The 25,197-nt window shown below is 43.4% G+C and overlaps 1 protein-coding gene and 1 pseudogene across 9 annotated transcripts in view; both read left to right on the top strand.

Annotated features, from left to right (window-relative positions):
- LOC144784107 (thioredoxin-dependent peroxide reductase, mitochondrial pseudogene) overlaps nucleotides 1–10,892 on the top strand; it is a 75,921-nt pseudogene extending 65,029 nt beyond the window's left edge.
- Nucleotides 1–25,197, top strand: part of SVIL (supervillin) — a 761,399-nt gene that overhangs the window by 120,894 nt on the left and 615,308 nt on the right. For 5 of the 9 annotated variants that reach the window (XM_078663371.1, XM_078663368.1, XM_078663380.1 and 2 more), the window contains exon 2: nucleotides 11,449–11,500. The exons of 1 other annotated variant lie outside the window; for it this stretch is intronic. Coding sequence is in view for 1 of the 8 variants with exons in the window: in XM_078663358.1 (XP_078519484.1) it covers nucleotides 22,376–22,382 (7 nt within the window). In the remaining 7 variants the exon portion in view is untranslated. Of the gene's footprint in view, nucleotides 1–11,448; nucleotides 11,501–20,580; nucleotides 21,099–22,282; nucleotides 22,383–25,197 lie in introns of those variants that run through there. 3 more of the 9 variants (XM_078663379.1, XM_078663372.1, XM_078663358.1) reach the window with 3 other exon arrangements.

The raw sequence follows: 25,197 nt of genomic DNA, 5'->3' as shown, positions 1-25,197 counted from the left end.
TGCCAAATATGCCAACAATTCTCCAGGCCAGATTTAATGAATCAACATTTTAACTACTCCGGTATAAACGTTCCATTCTCAAAGGCATCCATCCGGTATAACGGTAAATATCTATAGGAAGTAAATAAAATAGACCATAACAATAATTCCAGATTGAAGCGTTGGTTCCTTTGGATTACAATTGTTAAACAATGGGTGAGTAGAGGTTAGATCAAAATCATTCAATTAATTTTTCTTCTTTATTTACTATTTTTGTTCCCATTGATTTTAGGAATACTGATAGAGTGCACCACATAGAGCATAGAAAGCCTGCTACCGAATAAGCTATGGGGAGGCTAGTGTCCTTTTTCTATATCTTAAAGGCCGCAGAACAGCTCTTAGTTCCCAAGTTTCTACATATCTGAACAGCCACTGTTTTCTTACTTTGAGATACCCTGGGCAATAAAAAAAACATATGATAGTCTGTTTCTATGGTACAATCACAAACCGGAAAACCCTGGGTTTGTGAGCCCGCCCATTTGTTTGTGAAGGAGCAGAGTGGCAGCACTCCATATCTAACCTGGAGGTAAAGCTTCCTGGCTCCTGATGGCTTGATGTCATCCAATACCGGTTCTAGGCTGTACAGATCCTTAATTTCTAAAAAAGCTGCAGTTAACTTGCCTACTGGGGGATTACTTTGGAGTTGAGCCAGTTTGTGCTCCCAGTAACAGTCCTTTAGTTCTTTCCTGGACACTATGGCGCATGCCTCTTCTGGGTTGTCGCAGAGATTACCCTGTCCCATAGTCATTTATGTCGACGTGAGAGAGCCAGTGTGATCTCCTTGTCACTGGTAAGCTCATCACCTCCCTAAGTTCGTCCCTGTAATCTACAAGTTCTGGGGTCGCCCATAGACGCTGCCAAAATAAAATAGGTCTAAGATTAACTTCTTCAGCAATGGCCCTTACCCCTAGGTCCAAGCGGAGCAGCACAAGTGGGGAGCTACGAGGGAGACAAAACCGTTGCTTGAGAAAGATGTCTTCTATCTTCGTAAAACTGTCAGGACCACAATGACACCATCTATGCACCGTACAATGCCGCTCCCCTGGCTTGAACCTTGTATATTTCCATTGCAGGGGTCACAGGTTTGTGACTGGATTTATGAAAAACCTTTGCTAGGCCCTCTGCTGTTTGTGCTAATTTCAGGTTTTATTTTTTATTTTTCTAATTTGGGCCCCCCCCCCCCCCCCTCCATTGTTTCTGTGATGGTTATGCCAAGATAGTCAAAAGTATATACATTTCGTTTTTGGGAGATTTATCTCAAGCCCTCTTTCTTTACAAAAAGCATCAAATGTTTTGAGTACCCTCTGTATCCCCATGGGGGATTTTGATAACAAAGTATCATCGGCAAACATAGCTGGAATTTTGCGTGTTGCCTCCTTAGGGACGTCTAAATCTTTCTCTAGGAGTAAAAAATCAACTAACCCATTTATAAACAGGCTAAAAAGGGTCGGGGCGAGGACACCTCCCTGGTGGACACCTCTTCCTACAGGAGTGGGGGCCGTGAGTTTTCCTTCCTTGCCATACCTGATTTGGGCATAGTTACCTTCATGAAGCTGCCTCAAGATTTGGCATAGGTATACCGGAACCCCCAACTCGCAGAGAACCGCCCACAACTTATCTCTAGGGACCAGATCAAACGCTGATTTCAGGTCTACAAATACTAGGTCGAGGCTGCCACCCTCCACACACGATCTTCCAGTGTAGTACCTGTAACCTGACGGTCTGATCCAGTGTGGACATTTTTTCTCTGAACCCTGCCTGTATGGGAACTGAGTATCTTGTGCTCTTCCATCCAACTCTGCAACCGAAACAACAACACTCGCGCAAACATTTTCTGGCTTATGTCTATGAGGCTTATGGGCCTATAGTTTGTGGGTAGCAATGGGGAGCCCTATTTATAGATCGGAATGATTTTGGCTCCGGCCCAACTAGCGGGAATCTTCATACCTTGCAGGATAGCATTAAATAAACCCAAAGGTAAGGTGCCCAGATTGAAGGTTCACTGCGAAATAGATCCCCAGGGATCTTATCCAGTCCTGGCGCCTTACTTGGTGCTATTTTATCGAAGGCACTCGTTATCTCTGTAAGTGTTAGTCGGGGTAACGTCACTGGTCCTGGGGATGGTCATGGGTGCAGTCAGGCAATCAACCAGTACTGCGCCATCCTCTGTCTCAGTCCTCTTGTAGAGGGACTCAACATGGGCCCTCCACACTTCTGCCTCCAAGTTTGGTTCGATTGGTGATTTTGCCTCAGAAGTACCTGTGTTAACCACCTTCCAAAAGGTCATCATGTTATGGGAACTCTGTGAACTTCTCAGTGTCCCACTTGTCTCTTTCCCAGCCTTTTTTCGCATCCCCAATGCTTGAACAATAGGCCGCTCTGTTTGTTGTAATTAAAGGGCGGTCGTTGGCCTTGATAGCTGAAATCAAGGCTGTTTTAGCCATTCGGCATTGGGCATTATACCAGGTATGCAGAGATTTCCTAATTGGACTGATAGTTTTCATGGGAAAAAAAAACGGCCAGGGTCGACGTTGGCCTAATATGATTCAGGGCTACCATCTGTGGATCAATTGTATTGCCATTAGTAGAGACCGATTTGGTTGCATTCAAAAGGACAGGGATAATCGCTTCATACAGGGTCCCTAGCCTTTGTGTCTGGTATATATCAGCCGACTGGACTTTCTTCCTACAATTGGGGAGACAGCCTAGCGTCAGTTGGGGCCTGTGACCCTGGGACACTCCAAGGTTTTAACTCGTGCAGCTCCAATACAAGGGCATTATGATCACTATCATGCCGCGACTTGACCTTGAAGTTGAGTACTCTATGCCAGGATTTTAAAGCAACTAAGATGTAATCCAATAGAGAGCCTCGCCCGTTTCTATTGAAGGCCATATTCTTCGGGGTATCTGACTTTGTTCTTACAAGGCATGCTCGTAGTGAGTGATTTAAGACCAGAGTATTCATCTGCATCACCAAAGGGGACCAAACTTTAACTAAAGGACTAGTGGACTCTGGGATGGCCCAGTACTGATCTTCACAGGGGCTGTTCTTATACATGCCTTATAATGGTTCATACTGACAATTAAAATCCCCTCCTATAATCATTATATACTTATCTGGGATGGTGGCTAGAAAGGAAATTAATTCGTCAAGAGTTTTTGACTCCTGGCTACATCCAACTCGTCTTTAATACACGTTTATTAGTGCAATATTGATCTTTGGCAGGAAATGGAGAACACACAGGATGTCGTTTGAGGATGTTTCTAACTTTTTGGCTGTAATACTAAGGTGGACACTGACCCATGTGCATAATCTCCCCCCGAGGGCCTCCCTTTGCCGCATGATACTGCATGAGTGCCAAAAGTAGCAAAACCCACGCCAGCCCGAACTGCCATGCCAGGTCTTCCCATGGATCGGAAATGAGCATTCTGGGACCAGGTTCTCTCCGTCCATCATCTTTGTGTTTGCTTTGTTAGCCCTAAGTTGGCAGGGTAAGCCCAGACGTGGCTCCCTTGCTCACTTTGCCACTGCGTTCAAGCTAGCCTGGCTGATGAGGCTGTTACCCCGAAACTGGTCCGGGATTCTTTTTTCTGGTTCAGGGAAGACCTGGATTGGCAGTTCGGCTGGACCGTTCCCATGAGGCACAGGGTCAAGACTGATTTGCATATAGCTAGGTCTGAACTGAGGTGGCGAAGTGAGCTAAAGAACGATTATGGATTCAACCCTAATCTGTGACTGGGGGTGAGTGTCTGAAAAGTTTCAACGCTTCGTCCAGCTTTGTGTTTTCTTTACAGTGAGTCAAAATTTTGACTTCTGAACTATTTTATTTCCAAGATTTAAAACCAAATATATAACTTTTAGTCTGCATGTTTCTCATTGTATTTCTCTCCCTTCCAGCTAAAGGATACATTATTACAGCAACAGAAAACACACTACTAAAAATTCAGCCAAGTAAAAAAAAGTCTTTGTTTTACTCTAGCAGTTAATTATTCATCTAGTGTTTATTCTAACATTGAGATTTGATTTGGATAGAACATTATAATTACTAATTATACAACACCATAATTACTTGTTAAATGTCCTCCCCCACCTTGATATGAGTTAATCAAACCCACGATTTTTATAGTCTCTCTTTAGGCATTCATGTCAATTTCATGACTTTCACTTTCTTCATATTCAGTTATATATTGGTTCTTACAAAACACTGCCAAGTGTTTCTGTATTAATTTCTTGCATATGAAACCTTAAACTGTCCGTTATTTCAGTATTAGAATTTTCTTAATTATATTTTCCATTTCTACATTTTTGAATCCTCTTGAATTCTAAGCCATTGATTTACCTAATTCCCCCAACCTTTAAGTTGATCTATATGTATTATACGATCATATACCTGTAGTGTAATTTCTAGGCATAGTAAAATAGGTTTTGCCTATTCAGTTCGCCCAGATATTTTGCTTTTGATCACCCATTTTTTGGACCAGAGTTTTACGGTCTCTAATTTCATGGTAATTGGACTGTGCACATGCACCACCAGTGTCTGGCTTTTAAGATAAGGTCCCTGTGGCGCAGCTAGGATAAGAGGAGCTGGGCTGGGTACACTAGAATGTGTGCACACTTGTCTCTTTGCTGTGATGCTTATGTTGTGCTCATTCCAGTATTCCACACAGCTAACCTGGCGCAGAAGAGACCCTGCCTGAGTAGGTACTGGAGGCCTTCTAATATCAGTGGGTATTCATAGGTGGGTTAGCTATTGAAAAATCTGCAATCCAGCACTGGATAATACACATAGGTAAAATATGCCTGAAAGTGCAGTTTTTCTCCACTTGCGCCTACAAAGTCCAGCGAAGTGTCAAACTGGGGTGAAACACGCACACCGTTTGAATATGCAGGTTCAAACATGTGTACATCTGATGGTTCGTCATAAAAGTGTGTATTTCTTTGGCTCTGCTCCTAAATGGATTGCAGGTCTGTTGTCCCCCTGCTGGGACAAATTGGTTATTCTGCTCCCCAGTAGAGTGAACAAAGGCCTACCCACATAAAAGGAGTAATTAGGAGTGCTTGACTAAGTTCCTGAGAAGGAAGCATGGGGAGGAAAATCTGCAACTGATTATCTGTCACAGTGCAGCTAATTTGGGACTGCCAGGCTGACTTAACAAAGGAGGAAGTCCAGACATATTGAGCCAACACAGGAGGGGCTAGTCTCCCCTCTGAGGTTTTGGTTGGAAGGTAGTTGGTAGTAGTGTCAGCTAGGGGTGTGAAGCCTAGAGTAGATCTTCTCGTAGAAAACTTGAAAACACCATATTAGATTATCCTAGAATGTGGTTATTTGGTTCCTACAAATTTTGTTGGACTGTATATTAGGCAAAAAAATGCAATATAGACAGTATCTACTAACCTCGGGGAATGTTTTTTTGGTTTTTTGGCTAGCTCACAGTAGCACATCTAAACCCCTAGCCTGTCAAGAGATTTATAGATGTTACTTTGTTATCTTGCACATATCCCACTCCTATTCCTCAGGAATTAGTGGAAACTGATCTAACACTTTCGTTTGGCACTTATGCATGCCCAAGGTGTCACAAAGTAGATACAAAAATGCATTTTCAAATGTTCATTGAAAAGCTCTAATCTTTGTAATTAAAACATGAACTGAAATTTTTGGAAAGATGAGACCCATTGTTATAAGCATTATTAGAATGGTGAAAAGCACAAACAATTCAACCTTGAAAATTGTTCATAATGTTACAAAAATTACGCCCATCTAGCACCAATTTCTCTATGCTAAAGAGCATGTCGGGAGTAGCCATCTGCCAGATCTTTTGGAATGATCTATCCTCATACCTTAGCACCGTGCCAGGAAACCTGCCTCAGTGCATTAATGAATGCACCCCATCTGAGTGTGCAGGGTGGCACTTTTCTCGCACCATCTTCCTTCTCAGGATCAAGGTCTGGGACAGCTTAGCTGCATCTCAGTCGCAGATCACAGCAGCTTCCATAATCAGTCTGGCAGGATGTGAAGCACCTCACCTTAACATGAATGCTGTTAAAATAAAACCATAATTCTCTGCTGTGCCAGAAGGGCAGAACAGAAGAGTTTTCTCCTAGGAGCCCAAAAATCTAACCAGGGCATTGTGTTTGAATTGTGTGACCCTAGAGCTATTTGTGACTACAGGGCGACAATGGCTACCAGGAATAAATGCTGCTTGTGTAGCATATTCTCATGTTAGGGGGAACACGTGTAAAACACCATTAGAAAAAGATGTGAAGTAAAAAAAAAAGGCATCTACAATGAAGGCTACATGTAAGCTCTACAACAGCCCGGCAGGAGGGTTGGAGGAATGGGGCACCCTAGGGTTGGCCAGGTGTGCCTGACATATAGTACTTCCCACACACACACTTAAAACACCTGCACTAGGGAAAGACATGTGCAAGACCTTGCTCCAGGAAAGGTGCAACCGAATCGTGGACAGCTGAGGGACTAAGGACTTGCCTGCATCTGACCCTCGGGACTAGATGGGTCTCTCCAAGACCAGTGGTGCTTGCTAAATTATGGATTGGAGGACCAGTTGATTGGGAAGATCCGGTCTCTGCTGTCACTCAAAGTGCCTTGCTCAATAGTCTGGAAACTTTGGGGCTTAAGAGTGTGGGCAGGAGGGTACTCTGCTGATTATGAGCGGAGAGACTGTGCAGGGTGTCCCCTACTGCAGAAGAGACATAGTCGGAGAGAATGTTAGTGCTGGGAGCCAGTAAAACCAGTTCTCCACAGAGTGCATCCTTTAGAGGCCAAGAGGCCTGTGTAAAATGTTCCTGGTGGCTATAGCTCTTCATCAAGAATAAAGTGAACCCAGATTTTTAAAATCAGCACAGTGGTGCTGGAGTTATGCATGTAGAGAATCTGCACATTTTAACTTGCATGTGTTGAGTAAACTGAAGGCATAGGGCTCCGTTGCAATGTTATAACTATCCTCTTAGGAGGGCCAAGCCCCCCTGGTCCAGAGCATCTTGAATTAAATATTGGGGAGAGGGCATTCATGTGGCCACCTCACAAGTCTCTTTTGTCCCCTGGGACCCTATACCTCTCTTACAGCTCCCTTGCAGTCCAACTGGCCTGCTCGTTTGCTGCTCTTTTTCAACTGCAGTGTGGTGCATTCTCTACAGTTACTGTCCCTAAATTGGGTAGCCATCTTGCAATGGTAGTGTCCATGGTTTATTATTCTGTTATCATTCCAAGATAGCCATGATTAGAAGAATTATATTGCCTTCAAAACATTCTGCTCAGAGTGATGGGCCAGTTTTGTGCATTAGTGTGTATCGTTACTTTTACTGATCCAGGATGGCCAACAGATTGCTTCTAAAAGTATCAGCTGTTATTCTTTAAAACAATAATGTACTATGTACGATACCACTGCGTTTTGAATATGTATGACCATTTTCTTTTTGTACTTTTTATTTTAATTTATTGTCCATATGCTTGAGTTTCATTGCAGATGTGTAAGTGGGTGTATGCAAGAATTAGTCAGTGGTTGGCGGAATTGAAGTAGAGTGCAAGGGTTACTGTATGATGACTTATTGAGCATGAACTCCTCGGTGACCGAGCGAGGCACTTTAAGCTATAAACCTTCTTATAAAAAAGTTGTATTTATTTCAGCTAGAAACTGTTCTATATCTGCCAATTACAGAGAAGGTGGTGGGAAATGTGACAATTGTGGTAAGTCCAAAATAGGCCAGAGAACGCTTTGGAAAAGTAATTCCAAAGGCCCCGTCAAATATAGATTTATAGATCGAGCTGTGTGTATAATATACATTATGGACAGTATCTCAGATCTGAAATAAATGGATATATAGACATCTATACGCTCCTTGCCTGATCATTTAATTTTCTGAAGTGTTAAACATCCTTTCAGATTTGCTCTAATTAGAAATCTAATTTGGTCTGGAAAGTATTTCATTCGATGTGTGACGGCTCATTACAAATTGCTGCAGATCTAAATTTGTCACGATGATCCACGGTGCAAGCAATGCACCCTACAGCCTGTCAGTGTTACAGGACACAGTGCAGTCCTGCGTGACAAAATGTGTGAATACTTTATTAGTCATTAATTGACCAGGTTTTTCAAGCCACCCACAAACCAAATCTATTAGAGCTCAAACTATGCTCTTACCATCTCAATGCATTGTTCGGGTACACCAACCGCACATGCACTCTTGCCATAAAGTTCACACTGCTTATAACCTTTAATCCATATGATGAGCATCGCCAAAGTCCTCAGGAGCCTGTTCATTGCACATGTAATAAGTGCCAAGTATCGGTTGGCAGGTAGTAGGAAGGGAATGACTGAGGCGTGCTCAGTCCTAGTATTGTATTGTATTGTAATTGCATTTATATAGCGCTACCCATAGAGGATTAGTGTTGAATTAGTATAGTGGGGGGATCCTTGGGTCTTGTTTGGGGGGGGAGCATATGGCCCCAGAGGCTGAAATAAAAGCTTCAATAAAATGGGGGGGGGGGGTGTTCTATGGGTCCACCAGTGCTTAGTGCGACACCCACGGAAAATCTCAGTAGGTATGCAAAGCACTCTAAAAAAATGAAAAGTTATAACAAAGTGAAGGGTTATGTGCCCACAGGGCTGGGTACAGGCCCTGGCTGCAAGCCAGGCCCTACACCTACCGTACGCCACTCACAGGCGAAGGCAATGTGCTGTTTTGGATGGTGGCTTGGACTGCCATGTGGGGGTGTGATGCGGGGTTTGGCTTGCAGCCAGGCCTTGCGCCCAGCCCCACGCTGCACACAAGCAGTGCATGGCGGTAGAAGGGGGTGTGTGGGCAGTTGGGCCGCCAAGAGGCAGTTTGGCGCAGGGCCTGGCTTCTGGCCAGACCTACACCCAACCCCACACTGCACACACCGATGGACATCTTACTTTATGTTAAAAATAAATAAATAGTGGAAATTCATTGAGCAAACCAAAGGGTGTAGCTGGATCGAAATGTCAGTTGAAACATAACTTTTTAAACTAACAAAACCACTAAAATGCATTACTTCTAGTTTTCTCGGGTTACTGTAGGTCACAAGTGATTGTCCCTTTTTTAACCTTTTGTTTTTTTTCCAGTGAAGAAAATGTATATAAAGGCTGGTTGTCTGACCATGAAAATGCCTGCAAGAGTCTAGGCTTCTGGGAGGAAAGAGGGGGCACTTGTGGTGTGAAAGTATTGTATATCACGTGATATCCCCTAGCAAAGAACTGCCCCCCCCCCCTCTCAGGTTCCTCTGCTCCCATAGGTGCATGACTGGGAGGGAGTAAGAGGCAGTAAAACGTGTGTGTGTGTGTGTGTGTGTGTGTGTGGGGGGGGGGTGCTTGTTTGAAATCCATGAGGTTTGAAGCCTTGCTCCAAACCTGTTGTGGCATGCGTCACTGCACAGAAACATGACATGAGAATGGGTACACAGGCACTTGATATCAATTTTTATACATCATGGTCTGCATCTTGCGTTTACGATCACTAGAACAGATTGGTCTTAAATGCCTTTCGGATTCTGCGGTGACTGTAGAATACCCAGGCAATAAGTGTTTTCTACGGCACTAGACGAATAATACCTAGAGATGATGAAAGGGCGGGGTTGGGGGAACGTGACCATGTTGGAGGGAGGAGAATCCATTCTTCAGGGCTTAGAGCGTTGGTACCAAGTTCAGGTGTTTTAGAAAAAGAAAAAAAAAAGTATCATGAATAATTGACACCTGGTGTTGGAGAACCCTCTGGGTTGGAGTACCATTACTGTAACCAAGAGCTGTTTCCAGGGTTTTATGACCTCTTTTCCTAATCAAAAGTTCCAAGAACATTTCTTCTTATTATATTTAGTTTGGACAAACCGCAGTATGTACAATTAGCTCGGAAGGTTACTGCGAGCTGGGGTTCTTAAAGCCCGTTCTGTGTCCTTTGCGGCTCCTTCCCCTGTAGCCTTCCAGGCATGCGCTCGAACCCATCTTCCTACAGCCTGCGTCCTCCAGAAGCCAGCCTTCAGCACTAGTTGCTCGCGGTTCGTGCCAGCAGTCGCCCAGCATGCACCTTTCTTCAAAGGTACAGCTGTGGTGAACGGCGAGTTCAAGGACCTGAACTTAGACGACTTCAAAGGAAAGTATCTGGTGCTCTTTTTCTACCCCCTCGACTTCACTTTTGTGTGTCCAACGGAAATTGTGGCCTTCAGTGACAAAGCAAATTAATTTCATGATGTGAACTGTGAAGTTGTGGCTGTGTCTGTGGATTCGCACTTCAGCCATCTCGCCTGGATCAATACACCAAGGAAGAATGGCGGGTTGGGAAAGATGCATATCTCACTTCTGTCAGATTTTACCAAGCAGATTTCTCGAGATTATGGAGTCCTTCTGGAGGGTCAAGGGATCGCACTGAGAGGGCTTTTTATTATTGATCCAAATGACATTGTGAAACATTTGAGTGTGAATGACCTCCCAGTTGGCTGCAGTGTGGAAGAAACACTGCGCCTGGTAAAAGCCTTCCAGTATGTGGAGACGCATGGGGAGGTGTGCCCTGCCAACTGGAAGCCAGATTCCCCAACGATCAAACCCAGCCCGCAGGGCTCCAAGGAGTATTCTGAGAAGGTGAACTGAGGGTATCAAGATTGGGTCACCACACTGCTGATGAAGACTGTCTGCTGCTGCTGAAAGAACCAGATCACCATATTGAAGGAGCTGTGCCTGTTTCCAGGGATGGCATTAGGCAATGACCTGGCGCATAACATTTCATTTTCACAGTGAAGAATAATGGAAAAGAAGAGATTTGATTTTCTGTGACTGCTAAGTAGATGGCTGAGAGATTTTATTGTAATTAAAGATCATGGATTAGCTCGGATTACATTTTTTTTGTGGGATTAATTGCCCATCTTTGAATCCTAAAAATTCCTTTTTACCCATTAAACACTTCATTTCGGTGAACACTTCCAATACCTTTACACTACCATCTCTAGAAACACCTTACTATCCCTCAAAACTACTCATGCCATACCCAAAAATTCAAAATCACCCACTACTGCCCATCCCTGAACTCTAGCAAATCTAAACCACCCTTCAAGCCTAAACATTAAAGTAAAAATAAAACCATATACCTGGATATTAAATTTCATATTTATAAAGTTAATATGGATGCATACTTTATGACATCCAAATTAGGTGTGAAACAATCCAAACTAGGTGTAAAACCAAAGTAGGTTTTCTGAAGTAATTATAGGGCGAAATTATTAATCCGACTAAAAGCGGGCACACCTATTTCCACTGACTGCTGCAGACACTGGTTCATTCAAAAGTTTTCTTGGTAGAGTTGTAAGTGAAATTTACGCACAGTGCAACACCTATTGCTCGAAATCTTATTACTTTTAATCTTCCTGCTTTCTTTGGTTTCAGAAGATGATTTTGTGATGGGCGCAAAGGTAGAGGAAGCCGACCCTCAAAGAAGGTAAAACAAATACCTCTTATATGTAAGATATTTCATAGTGATGACTGATTCTGATTCCCTACTAGGAGAACAATGTTATACATCTTCTTTGTCTGTGTTATATTGTATTTTTCGAACCTGAGCAGATCCAGGAAAGCCTCTTGAGGATTTGCCCTGCCTAGCCATATATATCTATATCTATATCTATATCTATATCTATCTATATATATATATATCTATATCTATATATATATCTATATATCTATATCTATATCTATATCAAATCCTGAGTTAGAGAAGCGAACTCCTTCACCAGGAACGGACCACAAAAAAAGGTTGTAAGCTTTTCAGTGCAGTTTATTGAAGCCTCCACAACATGACGCGTTTCAGCCGGGTTGCCCCGGCCTTGATCACATGACGTGCCAGGAAAAAACACCACCCATAAATACTATGAGACATTTTAGAACCCTCCCATTATTAGCATGGAAAGGGTAAAAAGACTAACAGTCATTTATAAAGTGCATAATGCAGTCGTGCATACTCAAATCCTGAAATAAATCTAAAAACCGATAGTTCAACAATTAAAATTGTACATTGTTAAACAAAGTTTAAATATTTCTACAAAAATATTTTGAAAACCGGATTATACAAATATTTTATTGTTATATATATATATATATATATATATATATATATATACACTAAAGAAAAGTGTTTAAAAAACTTGCTATTCGTTGACTTTTTGGTTTTATCACAAACTCAGTTAGACAAATGAAATATGGTAAAGCACATGATTCTCTGAATTGAAAGATGTTCAGGCTCCGTTTAAGGGCATTTCAAATGTTTTTTTTTTTTTAACATATTAAACTTCCTGTCTCAATTTTAATGCTTGGTGTCCCTGAAATATCCATCCACGCACTGCTGAAAGGTCCGAAAATGCCAGGAACATCCTTTGTAGGTTTTGACTCGCAAAACATGGGCTGGAGAGAGTAGCAAGGGTCAACAGTCGGTGCTTCTTCTTGAAGGGTTGCTGTGAGGCTAGCAGCTCTTGTGGTTAGTAGGAGTAATGCACACAAACATAATGTCCACTTAGTTTAATAAGGTATAAGACTATACTCCATTTAATAGGTGTGCATAATGTCACTTGAGTCCACCCTCCCACCCCAACCTAAGAAGTAGTATCCAACATTCACATGTAGCGCCACCTGCAGGTTTAAGAGGGGAGTCTTCGCTGCTGTACAAGCTTTCAAATGCGCCAGATGTTGAAATGAGTAGCAGGAAGGCTATGAGCTACTGCACAAATAACTTCGAGCTTACACTGACTACCCTGAAGGTTGGGAAACGTTTAACATTAAAAAAACAATATATATATTCAGAACACGCGGTATTATTCATACTCCTTTATCGTTTAAATACGATTTGCTCATTCTTTGTTTTTGTGTGCACATAACAGTATTTGTCTTTAAGTACAGAATGGATAAAAGTGCCCTGAATCCATTTCCTAAAACCCAGCCTAGGTGTCCAGAATAAGCTTTGGTATTAACTAAATGGGCAATGTGTGATATTGCAAATGTAAGATGCACCTGTGTTGTGGGCTTGCCTTTCAGAGGGCTACTGTTTACTCCCAAGCGTGTTTTTTTTCTTCTTCACAAAACCTGAAAAAAGGCAATTTTCTAATGTATTGTGTTCTCTTCTGTCTTTTGGTAAATATTAAAATGTGCAATTGCGGTGAGTGGCAGTACTTAAAAGTAGCTCTCCTCGAACCTGATAGGTGCTTCACTAGACTGTGACCCATCTGGAGGAGTCTCACCCAGAGCATCTGAGAAAACAAACTGTTCTTTGTAAGAGTGGCCTGTGAATCTCTCCTTATTCAAATGTTGGGTTACTGCTACTGTGCTTTCCACGACTGCCAGGTCTTCAAGTGAGCCCAAGGACTAGACTGGGAAACCTAGGAGCTTTGGGTGGCTTGGGTGAAGAACCCCTGGCCAGCTAAGTCATGCTTTGATCTGCCGTGACTCCTTCCCAGAAGATGTTTGCCACACTTATCGAATCAGGAGTGTTCGTTGAATGGTTAGCCCTGTCCTATGTTGGTGTATTACTTAGCCCTTTGGCTAATTAACCTGTTGATCGTGTGCTAGTTGAGTTCTGCATAAGAGCACAAACCTGTAAATATTTCCTTCTAAAATGGGGGAGTGTAGGTCTATATTAGAAAAATAAGGAACTAAAAAAAAATATTTATAATGTATAAATAACCTACTGTCAGTCGCGGGTAGGGAGTTATAGTTGGGACCAAAGTTTTCATAGGAAAACCTTTTTTGTTTCGCAAATAACGTTGGCGCCGCTTGATGAATCTCCACGACATTTCCACAAAACATCCCCTTTTTGGTTCGGCTGCTGTGTTGAAAGTTTCGGGGTGATCTGTCAAGTGGGCACTGAGAAACGGGGGTCCCAAAACACAATTTCCCCATGTTATGTCTATGGGTATTTTTCATTTTTTGAACACAACTACAGCCCAAACTGCTGAACGGAATTACACCAAATTTGGCAGAAAGCTAGATGTTGGTCCAGAAAGCATGCTTTTTGTTATTTGGTGTAATTCCTTTCAGTAGTTTTGAGATATTTAACTTAAAACAATATGGGTATCTGGGGATGCCAATCCTTGCAGTACACTTGTGGATTCTACTAAAATTTGATTGGCTGTCAACACTTCAACCAGGAAGTATTGGCAGCCATCTTGGGAATCTGCTTGAAGCAGAACTCCAGAAACAAAGTAAAAACTGAAAGAAAAGGCAGTACAGTAGGGATACCTGCTAATCAACAACAAAATTAAATACAAAAAATTTAAAGTGCGGACTGCAGCACTTTTATTTTTTTGTTTGAAGCGCCCTTGTTGGACAAATCCTGGGGACACGAATTTAATGAAAGAGGGGGGACATGGACCGCTACCATCCTAGGCTTTTCTTAAGCCCCAGGGATTGCCACCTTCCCGGGGCACTGAATACTATCAATGCGGGGGCAATTGGGCCCTGGGCACCGCCACCTTCCCAGGGCACATATATAATATATATATATTTTTTTTTTCATGAATGCAGAGATGCACTAGACTTTCCCCGGGGACCGCCACCTGCCGAGGGCAGGAAAAATGTGCGGGGAGCTGTGCGCCTCTCCCGGAACCTGCAACCTCCCAGGGCCCTGTTGTATACAAATGCGGTCAGCCTGATTGCACCCCCCTCCCATCCCCTGCTGCCCCGTTGACCGCCACTTTTCCGGGGTTAAAATATTCGTGCCAGGTGGGGGCTCTAGGCCCCCTCACACATCCCCTGGGACCGCCACCTTCCTGGGACACAAATACAATAATGAAGGGGGTCTGTTGCACAGCCCCCTTGCCCTGGGGACCCCCCCGGGTGTATGTAACAAAGGAGAGGGGGCACGTAACCCCTCTCGTGGAGCCCTATATGGCCCTTGGGAGCGACCGCCCCACCCTCCACCGGGACATTGCAGTTGGCACAAAATGCTCTTGCTTGCTAAAAAGCAGAGCATGTCTGTTTTCCTGTTGTGAAGCGAGCAGGAAAATGGACACATTGCTTTTGGATTCAGGATGCTACATGTTAGCAGCTCCCTGGATCTCGGAGCAGTCCAGGCCCCCAGCAGGAGGCTGGGAGCCAGCATGGATTGCGGGTGCCCTGAGCCTCCCTCCGTGGTTTATTTATTTAAGCAATTTGTAGAGCACTCAAATATCCTTGGGTGTCTCAGCGCTACGGACGGCTGGGCGGAGGAAGGGCTGGGAGCGGGTGATTTATTGGTTAAAAATCCAGGTTTTTAGTTTCCTGCGGAAGGAGAACAGAGTGGGAATGGTCTTGATGTGAAGGGGGGGGGTGTTCCATAGTTTGGCCGTGGTGACAGTGAATCTTCTGTCACCCCAGGAAGCTTTCTTGGTTCTGGGGACAGTTAGTAAATTTGCTGCTGATGAGCGAAGGGGTCTGGTCTGCTAGGCATGTAGGAACAGAGTTTTCCTCAGGAACTCTGGTCCTGTGTTGTGAATTGCCTTGTAGGTGATGCATAGGGCCTTGAACTTTGTTCTGCTCCTGATAGTTAACCAGTGGAACTGTCGTACCACCTTGGAAATTGGTTTGAACTTGGGGTTGCCTGACAGAATCCTTGTGCTGAGTTTTGCACCATTTGCAGCTTAAGGACTCTTTCCTGGGCATTGATGAGTAGACAATTGCAGTAGTCTACCTTTGACCTAACCAGCGTGCTAATGAGTCCTGCCGGAGCTAGGTGGTAGGAAAGGTAGAAGTTTTTTTATCATCTTGATGCTATAGAAGGATGACTATACCACTGCGTTTGCATGGTGTATGAATGTTAGCTTGTCATCAAATAGAACACCTAGGTTTCTGACCTTTGCGACGGGGGACGGAGGTGAGCCTAACTCTGAGGGCCACCAAGTGGGGGAACAGCGAGGGGAAAGGTTACCAAATATCATCACCACAGATTTAAATGTGGATATCCTGGGTGGGACTAGGGCTCACACTACAGGCTGGACCCTGGAAGATGGGGTCCCTGGGGCCGAAATATAAAAAGAAATCATAAAGGGGCAGGCAGCTGGCGTCGCAAAGCAGTCCCGGGGGGGGTAATTGTCCCCCCTTTTACCTCTACTAAGTCGCACACAGCGGGATTACTAAGAGGTCTTTAGAGGCCACGCCCCCTTTCTCCAAAACGCTAACGCGGCTCCTGGCATAATACTGGTTGGGAGATTAAGTCCGCTTAACTCCTGAGAGACCTTGGGGTGGGGTGTGGTGGGGGCAAGAATCTCTCCTGGTACCTCCTGTAAGTCCTACACCGCTAACTATAACTCACGCCCCCACAATGCACTGCTATGAGCTCACAAATTACATCGCTCATGACCTGCTCCGTGACATCACTCATGACCGTTCAAATCACATCACTGATTACCTTATCCACAGAATCTGACTCCCACCCCATATAACCTTTCATACACCCATTCCAACTTCTACACTACCATTCTCAAACTCATTCACTCACCCATACCAGTACTTACACAGCCACTCACTGATTCATAGATCAACACACACAGCCACTCACTCATACAGCCAGGCATACACTCACCCACTCGCACAGCCACTCACTGTATTCAGTCACCCATAGAGATATTCACAAACCTACTCACTCACCCATACAGTCAATCACAGCCACTTACTCATCCATAAAGGTACACATTCACTCCAATACTAACTCTTACTAGCTCACCAATACAGTCACTGACACAAGCACACACACCCACTCTCCCCTACAGTCGCTCCCTCATACACCCCATTACTCGCCTATACTGCATTTCACATACGCAGTTACACTCTTCTATAATATTGACACATGCACTCGCTGACACAGCCATACTCTTACTTGCCCATACAGCTTCTCACACACTCCTTCACTAACCCATACAGCCTCTGACTCACCCAGTCACTCATCCATACAGGCAGTCGCACACCCCCTCACCCACCCATAGTTACTCGGACAACCAATCGCTCACCCAACAATCTCATGTACCCACTGACACACCCATTTAGACACTGACTGACAGACTTTCACACAACCAGTCACTCACCCATAAATTCACTTAGGCACCTAATCACTCACTTATACAGTCAATCAAGCACCCAATGAATCATCCATACAGGCACTCATACACACACTGATTCATCAGTACACCGTGTGTATGTGTGTGTGTGTGTATGCATGTATGTGTGTGTATATACATTAGTTATTTTTTTGTCTGCCGATGGGAGCAGAATAAAATGTATTTATAATCGCAAGTGTGAGCCACGCTTTGCTGTGTCCTTAGCGTTTGGAGAAAACATTTTTATTTTTTTACGTCCCCTTCATATGTTTTTGTAGGACATAGATTGCATACTGGATGAGCCTAAATGGCCTTTAGAGACAAAATGACATGGTCTCTTAGCCGACATATGGTCTTTGAACCCAAATGTTTTAAGTTCAAGTTTACTTCCAGACAAGTTTGTCAACTTAGCATTGAAGCAGTTAAATTAGCCCACTTAACACATCTGTATCAAACTTTACATACAATGTCCAGCACAATATCTTAGCTTTTTCCACATTTGATGCAGATGGACAGCATGTCTTCTAGCTATTTAGCAAACTATTCCTGGCATTTTATTGCTGTCCAGGGCACAAGTTCCTGTGCATTACTTGTTAACACTATCCAAATGTTCCTGCTATTTGCAAACTAAAAATCGATTGTTTCCAGCAGTCACATGGATTCGTTTATTTATTTTTTCTTATAGTCCGTCATAGTTTATAAGGCCTACTTGTTTTTTCGCATTCGATAGTGAACATAACAATAAATGGAAGGGTGTTTTTTCTGTCTCCCCTTCAGAGAACTTTTAGCAGTCTGTTGTTGAAAGACCTATTGTTTACCAAACGGATACAGTGAACTTTGTATTAACCTATTCTCTTAGGTTTGCTCATTGTTCTTGTCTGTCTTATTGCTTGCTCTATATTTAATGGATTTCCTTCCTATTATGCTTGGCCGTCCCATTGAGCATAGCTTATGTACTGTACCGAGAATTAGACCAACTTTTTTTTATAAGCACTTTACTTTAATAGTGGGGTTTGCTTGGGGACTTCAAAGGGTAGAGGTGTTTGCAGAGTTTATATTCTTGGCAAAACCTGTTATGTAAAATTGCTACCAAGTGAAATGTTGCTTCAGTGATCAAATTGGTCTTCATTGACTGGGTCCGTTTTATGAAAATGGGTTGTTTTCAATACTTTTAATTGTATGGTGCAATGGGTCCTGTTTTTCATAGCCCATTTTTTTATTTTAAGAAAATCTCGTGGGGAGTTGAGTTAACTTTTAAACAATGTGATTTAAAAAAAGATCTCCTCTTAAATGTATTTAACGTAATGTCCTTGTGTAATGTTTTTTTGGTTAGAATCCGGAGGTGGCGTTTGTCAAAAATTGCAACTTTAAATGGGTTAATTTGTAAACTTTAAAATGTGGAATGTTCTATCCTTGAGTTTTTTTAACTGTGTAGTGTGATGCACCCCCTGCCACTCCCTGCCCTATAATATTTCCAGCCAATGCAAATCCCACCTCCTAGGTAAGCCTGCCAACCACCACTGCCAAAGCCCTGTCAACCACCATCTGCATTTTGATCTGGGAATATTAAAATGCAGCAGAGCACTATTCGGGACTCGCAGAACGAAGTGTAAAACTGTGTTTGTTTCACTAATATCTGCCTACAGTTGTATAGAAACAGAATTTGCAAGTTCATCCACTGTCGTGCGCACCTGAACAGGTTTGTGGTGGTCCTATTCAAATATCCTTACCTGGCTGCTGTGGAAATACCCTGCTTTGAGGGGCATCAAACAAAGCATGTATCTATATAGCCATGTGGGCTCACAACAAAGGCACAAAAAGGTGTGATGTTTCTGCATCTGCCCAACTAAGTGTGATCAAGGAAGACCAGCTGAGCCTCACCTAAGAGCTCCTCTACCTTGCACAACAGAATTTCCATTTAAATTCTTCACCTCTACTATTTACAAATGGGGAAGTGCTTACGGAAGTCGAATCAGTAGTCCCTTGCCAACAAAGCCTTCTTAGACACTCTAAAGGGAGCCCAGTCCTTGCCAGCCACACCTAAGTTTCTGGGTCTCCACCTTCCAGACATGTGTTCAGGCAATGCAGTTCTGTGATCTGGGAACCGTGTACTTCCCCTCCATCTCGTACTTGTACCGAACCACACACATCCAGATTGGTCGCTTTTTGCTTATATAATTAATTCTTTGAACTGAACTTGAGCATGAACGTCACCAGACATCCATCTGCTCTAGCATTTTCAATGTTTGCAGTGTAAGAAAATATGGATCACAAATGCAATGATATTGAGTTTACTTCTTTTGAGTACAACTTAAAACTTTTGACATGTCCCTATAAATGCATTCAGCTATTACTTTTTGCTTCTGACACTTTAACTCCTCTGTTTACCTTCCTGGAGTGGTGGTGTAGAAGTAGTCTAGCAATGGACAGCCTGTGTGCCTGATTCTAGCGCATATCAAAATACCGAATATAGCCCTATTTTCACATGCACATCCTGTTTTGTTGTACAACACGGCTCCCTAAATTGCAAGCTGTCCCCACAAAGACACACTGTGTGCCTATAATATGGCATGGTGACTTAATCTCCATTACTGTAGTTCTAAAAACTCCCCACAACTAGTTTAGAAGATCACATCTCCTCCCCCCCTGTAAGCTAACCATACTTAATCGCCTCCATCTTAACCTATTAATGACACCAACTATGTGCTGGTGTCACATACAACTCCCTGCTCCTATGATGATAAATACAATTACAAACTGGTAATGTAACTCTGTAGACAGGTGCATCCCCTCAGATCTGCGTTCAAGCTGAATATCAAATGTTAAGATCTGGCTGGTGCAAGTGTTCTTGTCCTTCTCGGGTTAATAATTGGTTCTGTTGAGTTAACACCACGCACATTAATTCGTACTAAGTGGGGTGATGATGACCTTGATTATTTTTAATTGCCAGTGTGGCCTGAAGTGATGCAAGTTGCAATGCCCCGCAGGGGGGGGAAATGTTTACATGTATCATTCTCTAAGGTGAGTGCTGCTGTTCAGAAGGTTTCCTTTCATCGCACAGAGCGAGTAATCGAGTAGTTTACGAGCTCTATTACAGCTCAAAACGTAAACGTTCTCCCGTAATTGCTGATCACCAAACTTGCAACAAATCAAGTTCTTGTAATTGAAGTTGAAAGCACGCTTCCTGGTCGTGGCTTAGTTCCCAAGTCTCCTCAGAGCCGCGGTAGCCTCGACCCCGTCTGTGCTGTGGTGTTTCCCGCCCACTCACACTTCCTCCCGCTCGTGGCGGGCGGCAGAGCCGGGGCAGGGGGTGGCCGCGCGCGCTGGTCGCAGTGAAGTGGAGTTAGGCTGGGGCGGCCGAACAGCTGATCCGGCGTTGCACGAGCTATTTATGGTGCATTAGCTGGTATCAAAGCTCCTGCGCTTCAGCCCATAAAAGGTTGGTCCTGCGCGAGCCGTCCACACTGCGCCTGGCTCCCGCGTGCTCCGAGCTTCAAGTGCCTATAGCTTCTGGTGGAGAATTCCAGTAATGGATAGAAACACAAAAGGCGGAGCAGGAATCTATAGCGTCCGGGGAGGCGTATTGTGCAGGACTTTTCAAAGGCTCCTGCATTTGGCTTGGAATTTTTCCAAAGGGACTGTCGGGGTGTAGCCGCCGCACGTTAATTTGTCGTGCGCAGGCTGCAGGAAAGCACCGGTCTATATTTAACCAGCCTCGCGCCCTGGCAGGAGACAACACGTTAGCTTGCTTGTTGATTTTTGTTATTTGAGTGGTGTCACTTTTGTTCATTTTAATACCTGGAAGTAATAAGTAAAAGCAGCTTGGACCTTTATAATTTGGAAACCTCTCTACACCTTGGCCGTGCAATGCTGGTTTGAAAAATTGTTCACGCGCAAAAGCGTTGCGTAATCCGACGGATTGATTCCCGAGACGTTTGATCCACTCTAAAAGCAGAAGAGGGGTTTAAGCTGGATTCCGAAGTAAGTGTCTGCGGCTCTGAAGTCGCGGTTTGTCGAAACATGTTTGCGAAGCCTTCGGTTGGCCACATTTCCGATTTTCTTGAAAGTCTGCGAAGGCGTCTTTCTGAAGAGTCTCGTGCAGACGACTGTGCAGCTGTAATCTAGTGGTTGATTGTAGATGCTAAAAAAATATAGGCTTTTCCTAAAAAGAATTGAGAATTACGCTGGTTATGGTTACCACAAGTCCCCATGTGTACTGCACATATGCGAATGTATCAAGTAGCGAGGACAACGAGTGGCAAAAGAGCACCCGTTTTACCTCACAAACTGAATAGATCACTTTGATCTGAGCACCCAATCGAATTTTGGTAGTTATTTACGGAAATTGTCTGCTCAATTTTGATCTGAATAGTTGCAATAGCTTTTTATATTCTCGATTAATTGTCCTATGAACTTAGACATCTTGAGATGCCCTTGGCTGGTACGTTGCCTGGTTGACCAGCCACAATGTTTTTTTCTCGGCTGGTTAAAGCCGCTTATGTGGCGTAGGGCACCAGAGGCGTGTTCATAATGTAGAACATTTGAAGGTGTGTATTTTAGTGGCCGTGCACAGATTTTGGCAGTAGCTTGGGGCCTGCAGGCCTATCATATCTGCTCATGTTTCTGCTCTGGCAAGCACGCAGTGTGAGCTTCAGTTTTCACCTTTGCTTATGAAGACTTATTTTCATACAGTGCTTTATAACACTCCTTGGTGTCCTGAAGCGCTGTAACAACGATGATTGCTCAAGAGTGTTCATGCCTTAGCCCTTACTAGGCAATCAGGCAATACCATTAACATTTTGATTTGGTAAAACACGTTACCCGATGGAAGTTGGTGCCAGGGAAGACTAGTGTCCTCTGACCCGTTTTATAACGGTTGTTCCCAAAGTCTTTATCACTTTGGAGCGGATCAGTGTCATCTCTATCAATGCCAGTGCTTTTCTACGAGTATAAAGTTAAAGATCATCTTATCACCACTCTAGACTCCTGTAGTTTGTCAGTATTATTTCTTGAAAAGGGTCATACTTGCATAATTCTAAATCCTCAATTACTAGATAGTTTGCGTGATCCAGTTGAGCACTGGTTTGTATCTGTGGATCGGTTAACTTCGGAATGTTGTTCATGGGCACGCTTTGCTAACGTTGTAGGTGATGAACAGTCAGGGATGTGGAAAAACCTTCCTTGTGAATCTGTGGAATCCATTTCAACAAGGCTGGAGTTCCATTACATTAGCCTGATTATTTCAAAAGCTCAAATTGATGGGAGGTAAGGAATTGTGGCCTGCTTCAAGTTTGCTAGCGCACTGCTGAATTGCATGGTCCATCATGACAAGATGAGTTGATGTCTGGTCTATGCCAAACGACTGTCCTTGTGTAAGAGCATGTGCTGCTGATCTGTAAGGAGTGTCTAAGACTTAAATATTAGCTTTTTTGGCAATATTTTCTTGTGTATTATTCTACGTAACCCTTGTGAATGGCGAAATAAGTGTTATCTAGTTGTTCCCAAATATGTTCCATCACATAAGAAATTCTACCACGGAGTCTGCTTATGGCTGCACGCTTTGGATCAACAGTCTTCTAGTAAAAAGTCAAGAAGTTGTTTTAAATGAGAGCTCCACCCTCATGTCTTGGCTAGACCATTTTTGTACATTAAATTAACCAAGCAAGTAGCCATGTGTGCTTTATGCTAGAAGTGTGTTCCTTACTGTGGAGATTGAAAACGTTTAAATGTCAGGTTTCCTAAATTCTGAAAGAATGTTGAAATCTGTGATTGAAAATCACTTAGTTTCTAAGATGTCTACCACGTCTATTACATTATAATGATCCAGACTAGTTTTCGTGTATCCCAGAGCTGCTTTGCTCTTTTAGAGACCCTGGATTTGGAACGGAGAGTGGAAATTACCTTGTCATCCTTGGTTGCCCAATACCCTGCAATACCGAACTCACTGCGACACTGTTGCGGTCTTACATTAACAATGCTGGGAGCAATTGGTGCTTCAGTGTTCATGCATTGGTTTTGCTGGCCATTTGAGGGGTCTTAAACAGTGGATCGGGAAGTCTTGTAGGTGTCACAAGTCCGTATTGGGTAATTCTAGTGGTTTAGGTGTTGTATAGTCCTATCACAATAAAAAGCGATGGTCTTTTTAAAAAAACGAGAGAACTACTTAATTGCTACACCCTACTTTTTATGTAGTGGCCAAGTCACCCTTTTTGAAGGATTCTTCTGCATAGGCGCGTTTCCGAAAGAAAAGCCAGTCATATTGGAAGCAGAAGCCCCTCCCACGTTTTTTGGCAACATCATCCCACCCTGGTAACATTCTATTACTAGGGCAGATATAATTTTTATTAGTAGGTACCACCAATACGTTTAAAATAAAATAACGCCATACAGGGTAAAAGCAAATGCTGCTTGGGTTTGAAGGCCCAAGCATCCATGTTCCTGAGCAAAAATGTTTATGCTCTTACTAGTGCGGATACCAGCCAGGGATTGATTTACAAAAATAGAGAGGCAAATAAACAAGAATTTCGATAGTAATTACAACTTAATGTCCGCTTTAACGACACAGAAAAGTAAGATGCGAGAGGTCCAATGTTCTTTACAAACATCTTGTATTTCTTTTATTCATTCTGTATAAATCAATACAGCTCGACACAGCCATTGGACCTCTCGCATCGTACTTTTCTGTGCCATAACGCTGACATTAAGTTGTAATTACTGTAGAAATTCTTGCTTATTTGCCTCTCTATTTGTGTAAATAGACTGTTTAATGAAAGGCCATTGATGGTGGCAGGCTTTTGGAGGTGGGCAGAAATCAAGGATCCTAACAAGTGAACTGTTTATTGTATATAACACACGTAGTGGTGCGGCGGAAAGCTCCTTTCCCGCCATTGTCTAACTAGCCAGGGATATTCATCAGGGTGACAAGAAGCCCCCTCTTATTCTAATGATTAGATCCCAAGTGCACAATTGTCATAAATAGATTTTCTACCTTGACAAGGGAAGGGTTCCTGAGAAGAAATAATTGGAGCAAGCAAATAGTGATTTAAAATAACTAAGTAACTGGCATGAGAACTTGCATTTATGGGTATCATTCACCTCAAATCAAGTGAGAAGCACAGGTGACACTTCGCTGCTCACCCAGCAAGTGTCACAGCTTTTTCCTGTGTGAAAAGTGATTATTCACAATCCAAACTAATGCTTACCCTAAAATTGGAAATACCAAACTTCCAGGTCTGCAGTGGCAGCTCTTCCGCCAAGGCGGAGGAGCATTGCCCTTTTGCTTTTTGCAGAGTTAAAAAGGAAAAATAAAAACTTGGTTACCATTTTAGTTTTCCCCGTTGCAGTGTCTTTGTGGGGCGGGGCTGCTCTCAGAGATGGAGTGGTTTGTACTCCCTATGCTTGGCCAGCCCTCTCAGGGTGCCCAAAACAGTCATGCGCACATATCGTGCTCTCCATGCAGGCTGCATTACAGCCTGCGTGGAGAACATGCCCACCCCTCCTGCCCCTGCCTCAGCGTCGTGTCACAGCACTCAGACCAATCAACGCTGCATTTCAGCGATGTGATTGGCTGCACGGATCCTGGGAGCCCTGGGGCTTCCTGTCTCTCCCAAGAAGCCAAGAAGAGGACATAGTATGGGCCGTAGCTGGCAACCCCCCCCCCCCCCGGAACACACACTGCTGCTTCCAGGTAGCAGCCACCACTGCGTGTCAGGGTGGAGAAGGTATCCTCTGTAGTCAAATACTCTATGTTGTCGTCATCCTGTATATATACTAGAAAAAGGAAAAACCAGCTTATAGTACATTGCGTGAGAAATGCCAAACTAGTAAAAACTCAGTAAGTATTAAGGGGTTGTCTCTTAATGGCACGGAAATACTTTTCATTAATGCCTTTTTACTTACTCTCTGGAAGATCAATTGCTTTTTGTGCTACTAGTTCATAATCCACCAATTGGAGTTTGTTTTGAGATGAGTGTAGGGTCTGGAATGCAATCTTATAATAGTGTGGCGCATTCCTATGTGGGTCCTCTGCAACATTGTGGTTCTTAATTACTCTTGAAATACATTAATTAGAAATATGTGA

Source organism: Lissotriton helveticus, chromosome 10, assembly GCF_964261635.1.
Source record: "Lissotriton helveticus chromosome 10, aLisHel1.1, whole genome shotgun sequence".
Classification (NCBI taxonomy): Eukaryota; Metazoa; Chordata; class Amphibia; order Caudata; family Salamandridae; genus Lissotriton; species Lissotriton helveticus.
Note: the sequence above shows the minus strand (reverse complement) of the source record. Positions and strands in the feature narration are given on the sequence as shown.